At 49.1% G+C, this 12,456-nt stretch overlaps 1 protein-coding gene across 3 annotated transcripts in view; it reads right to left on the bottom strand.

Annotated features, from left to right (window-relative positions):
* LOC144141994 (uncharacterized) overlaps nt 1-12,456 on the bottom strand; it is a 132,958-nt gene that overhangs the window by 35,756 nt on the left and 84,746 nt on the right. For 2 of the 3 annotated variants that reach the window (XM_077673422.1, XM_077673423.1), the window contains one exon: nt 8,131-8,403. In XM_077673422.1, the coding sequence (XP_077529548.1) occupies nt 8,131-8,403 (273 nt within the window). Of the gene's footprint in view, nt 1-1,875; nt 2,021-8,130; nt 8,404-12,456 lie in introns of all 3 variants that reach the window. The other variant, XM_077673425.1, reaches the window with a different exon arrangement.

The following is a 12,456-nucleotide window of genomic DNA, read 5'->3' as shown; positions in this document are numbered from 1 at the left end:
CCAAAGCAGCTGCTGCCACGATCGTCACGGGGTTCACCACGGTCGTGCAAAACCATATCAAAGTTCTCTCCGATTTCTAATGTTAATCAAACGCACCCATCCCACTTAAGGGCACAGCGTACCGACCGAAACCACACCCACCCATGGCGCCGACTTTGTCGATGGTGTAGCGTCGTAGCCGCGAAGTCATCATTTGATGCCCGCTAGGAGCGACAAGAACTGAGCGCCAAGCGAAAATGAGATACCCAGGCTGCCGTGTGTCAATGATGCCACATTCGCGGGGGTGTTCGGTCCGAACTGCGGTCCACTCTTGTGCGAGCCCATAGGAGCGGCCAAGACGGCACTATTTTCCCACGGCAGCCTACTTCATACACCGTCAAAACACATTCGATGACGAATGAGACAACTTAAACGTATAGAACGCCCTCTCCAATGCACAAACGTGCTCTTGACAGGCTGAATTGGGACGATTTTGATAAGCGCCTGCCGTGCACCCTCAACCATTCCGTAAACAAAAGCCATATTTGATGGTCGGGAGCAGGGCGCGTTCCGTTCGCTACAGTTAACCCCTCTGTTTTCGTGGTTTGGGCTTGCGCAGAGCGGCACTGGGTCTTCCCTCAAGCGACGTAGCAAACATAAGTTGTTGGAAGAACGAAACACCGGGAAAAACAAACCACCCCGCGCCGGGCGTGACCAACAGCCAGGCTGGGGATTTCAAAGTAGTGGTGGAGTAAAGTAGTTTATGCTAGGGAATGAGTATTGCAGATCGATTTCAGGTGGTGCTGCATGCGGAAGATAGCAAAAGCCGCAATTTATCACAGTAAGCAGCCCAAATACGGCGCGCTGAATATACCAGGCGTACTGCGCGTGATTACGCCGGTTTCGTTCATAAACTAAGCAGCTGGAAACTCGGGAGTAGGCAGAACTCGGGCCTTCTGGAATAGCACCCAGCACTCTTAAAACTGTCGCAAAGCGGGCGTATGCGCTGTTGCCAAAGCCCATATACTGTATACTTTGCTCCAATTGCATGTTGGGCCTCGTCATTCGCCAAATTTTCACATTTGATCACGATAATTAGCCACTCCGGAGTGTAGTGGTGAAGCCCACCAGCGGCTATTTTTAAGAGTGAGGCGAATATATTAGCTCAGACGGGTATTAAAATAAGTTGGGCATAGAATCTGATTTCGGGGGAAATTCATACTTGAACGGGAATTCTCGTAGGGTAAAACGTTGGGGCACATATAGTGTGCTTAACAATAGGATTTGTGTGTGAATGCTCAGAGAGTGGCTCAAAAAGTTTACGATTTGAAAATCCTGGAAGTGAAGCAGTTAGCGATGAGAATCTTCTATATGTGTTAGGTATGCTTTACCACGATTTGAGCCGCGAAATTGCAATTAGGTCTGTGGTGCGCGTGCGGGTTACGATGGCAAGTGTCAAAACGCTGCAAAGGCGCAAAAACAACCTGCATGGGAGCTCAGCAGCCTGGATTATTTTTTACTTATACGTAGGCACGCCGCGCACAGCGGAGGAACAATTGGGTCGAGCCCACATGGGCTCGGTTCTGTGGATTGCAATGAACAAGGTGCCTGCAAGTGTGGGCACTTCTGCGGAGCTGGCAACTATGGTGGCGCTGCTCGCCGAACACCTCGAATACAGCAAAGCAACAGGCTGAAAGGAAGCCTTCAAGCGCACACAGCTAAATGACATTTTACTTGTCGCGTACCTAGTGATCGTAATGATATTTCTTCATGACAGTACTCTAATTTCACCAGACACGTGTTCTTGGTTGTTTCGACTGTTGTTGCCTTGTTGCGAAAAGCAATAAAAAATTTGCACTATCATGTGCGATTTGCTTTCCACAAAGGGCCACTTACCACTCAAAAGCCATCCTTCCGAGTCGAGCACTTCTTTTGTAGCTTCAGGCTTGTTTAGATAACCCATCATAACGGTGGGGACATAAACACAGATCTCCCCGCTTTTTCCGGCTGGGAGAGGGTCCCTCGTGTCGATGTCGACTACCTGGGGATAATGCAGAATGAAGTACACAGGGTTATGTTGCAAACTGCTTTCAGAACGTACGTTAAAAAAATCGCCGCGTCCTGTCTGCAGGAGTTCATAGGGAAGGGCTTGCGTTCGGGCTAGTTGGTATTCCATACCGTCCATCTTAAGCGCAGAAAAAAACAGCGACACAGTAGACAAGTACAAGCGCTACTTCCAATTGAATTTTACTGAATCAGTGTGAAATATATAGCAGAAAAAATACAAGAGATACAGAAAAGGTTACGATTTAATACAGATCAAAACAACGAAATTGCTTGCCGCTGTCCCACACGTGCAAGTCATTACCACGACCACTTGTTTTTTAAGAACGCTGCCTCCTTATCGGACAAGGCTACTGATGTCATGCTGACACTCAAAATCACCTAGTTGCATTTCAGCTGCCTCTACTATCTCAGGTCTGCGCTGAGCAAAGTCGTGAAACAATGCCACAGAGTTTTTAAGTGTCGCTCACACTTGGGGCATTCACCGCAGTGAGTCGACAGGGTACCATCCTTTCTTTTGTGCACGTCATTTTGATGCTTACGTAACCTGGAGTAGACGCACCGTGCTGTGTGCCCTACATATACCTTTCAGCAGGCTAACGGAACACGGCACACAATTCCTCTATCACATTTCACGTACTTGTTTTGGTGTCCAACGTTACAGCCGGTATGTTCTTTTTGTATAGGATATGTATCTCTTCAGACCCTCTCGAGCTTGATAGGTGTGGACATTACAACGCGAACGCCAGCCCTCTGCCCTATTTTCTTTAGCCGATGTGCGATACCGTGCAAATACGGTATAACCGCCGTCTTACGGCGCTCGTTGCAGTCATGCTCACTTGTTTCGGCCGCGTTTGTTACCTATTTCTCACGCCTGCGGACAGCCTCAACGACTGCCACAATGACGTGTTCGGGATACCCTGACCGCCTCAGCCGATAGACCTGCGCCTCCACAGCGCTCTGCACGTGATGGACACAGGAGTTCTTTAGAGCACTGTTGAAGCACATCGTTGCTACTGATGGTCTCACCAGTTTGGTGTGTGCAGAGCTAAATGGCAAGAGGGGCTTCTGGCTGCGGGGTGCGTAACTCCAGCAAACTTGGTTGTCCGAAAACATGAGGCTCAGGGCATCCTGAAAACATGACGGTCAGGGTATCCTGAACACGTCATTGTGGCAGTCGTTGAGGGTGTCCGCAGGCGTGAAAAACAGGTAATAAAAGTGATAGAAAATAGCCAGCGCCAGGAAGACGAGGACGAGGAAGGTAACAGACTTCCTCGTCCTCGTCTTCCTTGCGCTGGCTATTTTCTATCACCATGAACCAATATCAACTCGCCTAGCTTGCCATCTTGGTGAGGTAATAAAAGCTGCCGAAACAAGTGAGCATGACTGCAACGAGCGCCGTAAGACGGCGGTTATACTTTATTTGCACGGTACCGCACATCGGCTAAAGAAAATAGGGCAGAGGGCTGGCGTTCACGTTGGAATGTCCGAACCAATAAAGCTCGAGAGGCTTTGCAGAGAGAAAGTGTTTATTAACATGAAAATATTTACAGGGCGAAGTTTTGCCTCTCGGTAGAGGGCACAGGTCTCGCCGGGGGAAGAAGGAGTGAGAGGGAATTGTTGATTAAGTATGATAACAGGCTATGTACAGACTATGTATAAAAGGCTATGTACAGACTATATACATACGCTCTCAGGTTACCTGCAGCCTATTTACACACACACGCACTCACACATACACAGCCACGCACACAAGAGGGCTAACAGGGGGTGGATGGCCAGTGGGTTCTGTACAAAATACATGTCCTGTACAAAAAGAAAATACTGGCTGTAACGTTGGACACCAAAAAAAAGTACGTGAAATGCGATAGAGGGGTTGTGTACCGTGTTTCGTTAGGCTGCGGAAGGGTATATGTAGGGCAGACGGCACGGTGCGTCAACTCCAGGTTACGTAAGCATAAAAATAGCGCACAAAGAAAGGATGGTAACCTGTCGACTCACTGCGGTGAATGCCCTAAGTGTGAGTCATACTTTAAAAAATGTGTGATATTGTTTCACGGCTCTGATCAGTGCACGCATGAGATAGTGGAGGCAGCTGAAATGCAATTAGGCGATTTTGAGTGTGTCAGCATGAAATCAGTAGCCTTGTCCGATAAGGAGGCAGCGTTCTTAAAACACAACTGGTCGTGGCAATGACTGGCACGTGTGGGACACCGGAAAGCGATTCCGTTATTTTAATATCTTTATAATCGTAACCTTTTTTGTAACTCTTGTATTTTTGCTGCTATATATTTCACCCTGATTCAATAAAATTCAGTTGGAAGTACCGCTTGCCCTTGTCTACTGTGTCCCCGTTTTTTTCTGCGCTTAAAATGAACGTTCATAGGGAAGGCAAAGGACCTTCCCGCCTCCCGTCCTGACTTTGTTAGCTAAGGAGCCGTAGGGCTTTTAATCGAATTTCCGACTGATTTTCTTTTTTTGGGTGGGAGGGGGAGACAAAACACCTTCTTAGTGTATGTGCAATTGAAACTGCCACGCTCGAATCATCCCTCTGGTTTTTTGTTCGTTTATCAGACATGCAAACATGCTATCCTAAAAGGGTCATGAAGACAAAATACAAGTTCGGATGACTGAAGAGGCTTCGTTGTCTCACTAACAATGCAATCGAATTTAGCGGGAACTCTAAACAAATAATCGAAGCATTAAAGAAAAGATATGAAGCACTTGCGACTCCCCCGCCACCTTCTGGTGAAACCTCCATAAGAAGTCACAGTATCCTTATTCCGCCACTGGCGGTCGCCGGCCAAAGTCACAGCCTGAAAACATGGCTGGGCAGCTAGTTCTGTTGGATTGCCTCACTTCAATGCTAACGAGCAGTTAACACACTGAAAACTGCGTTTTTAGTGATGACCCATTTTACGTTCATCTCGGTCATATTAGAGATTTTTACAATACCGTCATTGTGTTTACGTTACCGTATACCCTGATACCGGAAGCTGGAGTTTGCGTTTACCTCTGGAAACGACCGAACGCATATTAGGCTAGCAGACTGCGTGCGGTTTCCGTATTCCGTCTTAACGGCTTACGTTGTAACGCAATTAGTGACATCTGAGGAGGAAATGTCGAACAAATGACGCACAACCACGGCCGGACTGAAAGAGCGGCGGGCGCGCACTTTCAAAGTGCGCGTTCGCCGCTCCTCCAGTCCGGCCGTGGCACAAATTTGCCGCTGAAAACTATGCGCTTTCATTTGAAATAGCTTGAATCACTGAATTTTTTGTTAGGAGTTTGAATACAATGCTTGTTTAGAATTGATATGTCCGCAGAAGACGACCGCGATGATGTGCGCGCGAGAAAGGCGCTGGCTTCTGTGGCATGAGCGCGCCTCACGCGCTGAACGCTGGCCACTGCTCTCACCAACGCCCGAGCTACTGCCAATGCTCCTACCTCTTGAGTTGTTATAAATCGTCGGCAGCCATCCACGGCTGTGCAGACGCAACAATTTGGCGACGAGGAAGACTGCGGACTCACCGAAACTTCACCGGCAGTTCGCCGACTTCAAGAAACGGAACGACGTGGTGACGTGCGACTTCGGTCGGCTACCCGAATTCAGCGGTAGCTCCGGCTCCTGGAGATCCTGGTGTGGAAGGCTACAATTCTTCTTCAAAGCTAACGACATCAAGGACGCTTCCAAGAAACGCGCTAACCTGCTAACGCTGTGCGGGGAACGAACATGCGACATCGTCTGCGCCCTCGTTCAACCCAAGCAGCCGAGCGAAGTGGATTACAATGGCATCGTTGACGTGCTCAAGGCTTACTTTGATGCGCAACCTTCTGAAGTTTTCTGCAGAGCACGCTTCCAACAACGGGACCATAGGCACGACGAAACGGTCAGTGATTACGTGCCACGCTCAAGAAATTAGCAGCGGATTATAATTTTGGCACCAGCACAGATGCGGCTGCGAATCCGTCAATGCTACCCCTGGACGTAATGTTGCGTGATCGTTTTGTCTGTGGTTTTCGGTACAAGCAGGTCCAACAACGGCTAGTCGCAGAAAAGACGTTCAAGAAAGCTTTTGATTTTGCATTGTGAGCTGAAAACGCCGTTGAAGACCAGAAAAATGTGAAGGCTCAATAAAGAGAGATCCACAAAGCCAGTACAAGTACCTGCGATACGGGAACGACAAGTCGCTCCAGCAGCTACGTCGAAAAGAAGAACCAACGTTCTTGGCGTTAGGACGCACAACATAGTCCGGACACATGCAAGTTCCAACAGCTTCCTGCAACTACTGCAAAAAACAAACAATCACGTCGCTTCGCCGAAGGGGAAAGGTTGCTGATCCGACAGTTCCTGAGAAAGCCAGATTGGATTGAAGGCGAATCGCCGCGTCGGACCACGATCCTTGCTGGTAAAAAGTGCCCTTGGAAAGGTTCGCCGTCATCTCAACCACATCAAGAAAGCGAGACAGAGCAGGACGCCCATGGACTGGAGCACAGCAGACGATTTCGCTGACACAAGGCAAGAGACGCCGTCGAGTTCCGCTGTTCCACTGCTACCGGACTCGCTGGATACTCCACATATTTCCCCCCAACCATCGACATCGACGTCTCAAGCAGGGACCACCCGGAAACTGCGACCACCCGAGGCTAGGTGGCCTCCAGATCGCTATGGAGACTTTGTTTTTAGTTGTTTCTTCTAACGGGGTAAGAATTGATATGTCGCCAGAAGACGACAATGATGTGCGCCCGAGAAAGGCATGGGTTCTGTGGCACGAGCGCGCCTCACCCGTAGAACGCTGGCCACTGCTCTCTCCGACGCCCGAGCTACTGCCAATGTTCCTCCCTCTTGAAGAAATCGTCGGCAGGCATCCACGGCTGTGCAGACGCAACAAGAACATTGTACGTTCGTCTAGTGTAAGATTTAAAAAAAAAAAAACATGGTGTTGATGCCGCAATCTACTGGTCACAGTTGACATCAAAACTCGTTTTCATGCCTGCGCTCATTATCTCGGCCTAAAATTAATTACATATGCTTTTATGATCACGCAACAACCAACATACATTATCCTGCCCAGCACCATTTTGGAGGCGTAGAATGCTTGGTGAGCTCAGTAACTTTTCCGTAGTGTTTGAGGTGGGGGAGAATTAGCACAAGTACAAGGCCATTGTGGTCCCGCATCTGACAAAACTCCTCGTTTATCGCGCTCCTGAGCATCATTCAACAAGGATAACGTAATAAACAACATCAAATAAAACTACTTTTATCGGCTGTGCCAAGAAACAAGCGCCGAGCGCAGTGCGTTTACTGTAATCAAGACGCGAGGTAACACTTCGCCGGCGCAGAAAGCGGGTGGCTACGGTAAAACCTGTTCCGACAAGGAGTGTTAGCTACCGTCCACGGTAACTACTCGCACACGCGCAGTCGGCTCCCGCAATCATTGTACACGGTAACGTAAACGATAACGTAAGCGAAGCTGACAATAGTACAAATATTGATCAATTTTGTTCATTTGTGGAGCACGAAGCGGAGCCTGTATAGTTATTTGTTGTTGTTCTTGTTTTGATAGCGCAAAACGTGTCTTGCAGTGCCGCATTGTATTTTTTGTACATATTTTTTTCTTGCATAGCACGTGATTACTAGGATATTTTTTTCTTCTCGTGTATGCGATAAGTACCAATGTACTATTGATGCACTTGCTATTGAAAGTGTTCCGCTGTTCCGTTTATCGTCCCCTGAAGTATTACTTTCGTTGACTTTGTATCTAATTAGATACCTGGGATGTTGTATGCCGGCTCTCTGTATGGGTCTGCAGAAGACCTACAGTATTAATAAATAAAGAAATGAATAAAAATATAAACACGGTCACAGTATGCTACATTTCCCTATATTATCACTGCATCCCGATATTTTAAAGTTTCTTGACATTCTTGGCGTTTTATCGGGCAGAAAACGGTCTTCATGGTTGAAACGAAGCTGTTATAGTTACCCAAGGCACCTCCTTCAAAAAGAACAAAATCTCGCGTCCCTTTGAATTAATGTGCGAAAATGAATTAGTTTTTTCGAAGCCCCGCGTCCGTCGCGCTGACCTTGACGAGCACTCCAGGACAGGCGTGCCCGAGAAAAGCCGTGGTGAACTGCCGGACGGGAGGGATCAGCACCGGCCCAGCGGCCTCAGTGAGTCCGTAGGCGTGGCACAGGGCACAGAGATCGAACACCCTGCGCATGCTGTCCACCGTCGCCGGGGGGATGGTGCCGCCTATGGTGAGCGTTGCCCGCACGCTCTTCATGGTCTCGCCGGCAGATGACGCGTCGCCCACCAGTCGCTGCATGGGCGCAGCCGACGCGAGCACCATCGTCACCTGCACAGTCGAATGATTAAAAGGAAATGATGAGAGATGCTTACTCCGAGCATTGGTGTATCCGGCTAAATCACGCAAACAATACTTTACCTTCGTGGAATAGTCTTGTTTCAAATGACTCTGTCTTTATAATGGGGAGAACCCATGACGTATACGTGCATGTCCTTCTTTTCAGTATACCGTCCATGATATACAGATAAGGTCAAACAGCAATTAAGGTCAAAAGGCTAAAGTTTTTTTACGTATATATTGGATACGTTATTCGATATTGAAAATATCTCGTTTATGATCCTTTTTTTATGTTTTATCGTGGAATGTGATGATGTCTGGCTCAAACAACAACAACAAAAACAACACAAACAACAACAAAAAACAGGGTTATACAGAATTTAACGAGTATGGCTCAGTAATGGAATTACGCTCAGGCATGGTAAATGGGAAAAATGAAAATTTAAGTATCAGTATGCGTATGGTACAGTGTTAGCGATCTTTGGTGGTGGTGTCTTGTAGTCAGGGCGGATATATACAGGCAGGGGTCGATAGCCAGTTCATGGTTAGTAAGTGAGCAGAGAAAATCGAGGCGAAGTTTCTGTCGTCTTAACTGAAGCTGTGGAATATTATTGGAAATCATTATTATAAAGGAAAATCCTTGCGACAAAATTTTGAAAAAAAAATAAACCTAACTGCTTTCCTCTGAATCCTTTCCAATCTATCGGTGTTATTTTTGGTGTACGCATCGCATACTATAGCAGCATGTTCAAGTTTTGGTCTAACGTATAAATGGTAGCAAAGATGTTTAACAGTTGGTGGCGAATTACGAAGTTTGTGTCTAAAGAAACATAGTTTTCGAAAAGCGGAGGAGCAGATTTTGTCGATGTGCAAGTTCCAGGAGTTATTAATATTACTAGAAAGTTATTAGTAAACGTTACTCCTAAGTTTTTGAAGCTGTTGCCTTGGTTCGCAACGCACGATCTCAGTGTGTACTAAAATTCGAATGGAGATTTTTTACACGTTATGAGGAGGGAAACAGTTTTCTCTGCGTTGACAACCATGCCACATTCAGTGCACCAACTGTACCTGTTATCGCGAAGCCAGAGACGACGCAGTTGTCCTGAAGGAAAAGAAGTTTATTGGAGCGAGCTTGTCCTCCCCTAACAATTCAAAGAATACAGGCGGCGAAGCAGCAGTCAACAAAGCGACGTGCGAAGGCGAGCGCGACAATTCGAATTAAAGCCGCGGCGTCTGCTCTGCAGGCTATTATCTTTACGCGCGAGTGTTTCTGGAACCCTCGATTTACATCCAGAACAAAGAAGAATATTCTAGGCTGTTCACGTTAGTTCGGAACGCTCTCCCTATCAGAAGAGATAACACATGCGGTATAGAAAGAAAGAAAGAATGGAAGATAACACAGACCGGCGCAGCCGGGCGGTACAAGCAAATAATAAACAAACAAACAAACGCATACATGGTTCGCGGCAATATTGTCCAGGTTTGTGTTAAGCTCTATTTGATCTTGAATGCTTGAGAGTTCACGGAATAAAACATTCATCTGCAAACAGCCGGATATGAGTGGCGGGTGTAACTACAGTGACGATATCATTGATGTATAAAAGAAAAAGCAACGGCCCCAGAACACTACCTTGGGGCACTCCGGATGTGACGGGAAGACAGCTCGAGGCATGACCATCAATCGAAACATATAGCTGTCTAATCATCAAATACCTAGACACCCATGCTACTAAACTTTCTGGAAGATTTATAGTGTTAACGTTTGAATTAATTTGTCCTTAGGAACTTTATCAAATGTATTGCTAAGATCAAGAAAAGTTATGTCTATCTGAATATGTCTATGTCTATCTGAAGGGCCTTCGCGAACTAGTGTGTGACAGTGACCAGTTGAGTCACAGTCGAATAGCTGTTCCTCAAACCATGTTGTAATCTTGTTAGAACCGAGTGTCTTTCAAGGAATTGAATAATACGGTTGGTAATAATATGTTCAATTAATTTGGAGCACGTTGACGTTAAAGATAAAAGACGGCAGTCATCCAAAATCGAGCTTGCTCGCAACAAAGCCGCCGCTGCTACCGGCACAACGAACAAGTAGCTGCGGTCGCCTCCCTACCCTCTTCACGTGCTCTTCGTTCACCGCTCGCTCCGAAGACGGGGCACACGCTCACGCGACGCACTGAACTGCCCTTGAACTGCTTCGGGCCGTCGTCACACAGCTTGAGATAGCAGCGGAGCGGACCAGCCAGGCCTGCGTTAGGCCTAGCCCGTCCCCGACCCCGCGCGCACGCCATGGCGGCTGCGCCCGTGGTACCTCACGACGAGATGAACACCCACGGAGAGGCCCCGGCGATTATGGACTACGAGGGCGACGACGTCACCACCGAATTCGAGAGCAACGAACGGACTCTACCTCCACAACGCGAGCACGACCGGACGCACGAGACGGAGACGGAGGACGACGACGGCTGGATCACCGCCGGCAGAAGGCTTCGACGCCGCGCCGCAGCACCCCTCGGTAAGCCGGCTCCTCCTTCTTCTCCTGCAGCCTCGCAGCCTCGAGGCAGCGATAGCTTCGCTAAGAAAGTGACTGCCAGACTTAGCAGAGCGGCGCGCATGCCCGTGGCGCTACCGAGACACGAGACCAAAATTATCATACGTCCGCGCGGCGGGCTTAACGTAGCGAAAACGGAGGCCACGCGCCTCATGTCAGCCATTTTCGCAGCAGCCGGGGTTACCATGCACGAATCCAGAATGGACACTATTTGTACGAATCCGACTCAGAACATCATAGTAATCAGCACGCCCGACGAGGGTCGCGCTCGTAGCTACGTGCAAATTAGGCAGCTTCGCATAGGCAATGCCGAGTACGAGACCTTCGCGTACGTGTCCGCCCCGGACGGCACAGTAAAGGGAATCATTAGAGGCATAGACACTACGGAGACGCATCAGGATCTACAGAACAACATCGTAAACCAAACCAACCCCTTGGCACTAGAGGCCCACCGAATAGGAAATACCACCACGGTTATCGTGGCGTTCGAGGGATCTAGAGTACCTAATTCGATCAAGTACGGGGCCATGATAGTGCGGTGTAGCCTGTACAGGCAGCACCACGAGTTCTGTCGGTGCTGCGGGAAACTAGGGCATCGCGCAGACGTTTGTCCGAACCCGGAGACTAAAGTGTGCCTTGCGTGTGGGAGACGCGAGCCGGAGCCAAACCACGAGGCCACGTGTAAGCCTCGTTGCAAGCTCTGCAACGGGGCTCACGCAACGGGAGCCACGGGCTGCCTCAACCGATTCAAGGTGCCCCACGTGGTACTCCAAAGGCGAGGGGCAAAAGAGCAACAGCGGAAAGAGGCCAAGCAGCAGCCGCCTCAAAAGACAGTGGAAACCTTCCCACAGCTGCAATCGAGAGTACACGCCCCCGTTGCGGCGCCGAGGACGAAAGTAGGCGGGTCCGTTAAGGCGCCGGCGTCAGCGGCAGTGGGCGGAGCAAAGAACAACAGAAACGGCCAGGCCCAGCCGGCGACGGGCGTGACGTGGGCCAGGGTGACAGCTGGCGCGACGAGTCGCGGCAACCCCGCACTCGAGCGAGAGCTGCAAGACGTTCGCCACGAAAACATGCATCTGAGAGCACAAATGGAGAGGCAAGAAGAGATAATACTCGCGCTAAATCGCAAGCTGGACTTGCTACTCGCAGGCAAGATACCGCAAGAGCTCCCACCGCGAACCCCAACGGTTTCAAGGGACTCGCCACAATCGCCGCCCCCTCCACCGATTCGGATCCCACTCGAGCCCGAGGAGGTTGAAGAGACCTCCGAAAGCAACAACCCAACGCCTGAAAACGTCGCGGCGAATTGCAGCGACGCTCCACGGGAAGAAATGGACACGGACAGCGAACCGACCAAGAAGAGACGGGCACTGAAGTCAAAGATCCGCGAGCAACAATACGTGACCAAAGAAGAATTCCACAGTTTTCAAGACGCGTGCGCCAAGCAATTCGAGACGGTCAACACGCGCCTATCGGCCCTCGAGGCCACGCAG

Source organism: Haemaphysalis longicornis, unplaced genomic scaffold (assembly GCF_048455015.1).
Source record: "Haemaphysalis longicornis isolate Haplotype H1 unplaced genomic scaffold, Haemaphysalis longicornis Haplotype H1 scaffold_6, whole genome shotgun sequence".
In the NCBI taxonomy this organism is placed as follows: Eukaryota; Metazoa; Arthropoda; class Arachnida; order Ixodida; family Ixodidae; genus Haemaphysalis; species Haemaphysalis longicornis.
This window is presented reverse-complemented; position numbering and strand designations above follow the sequence as displayed.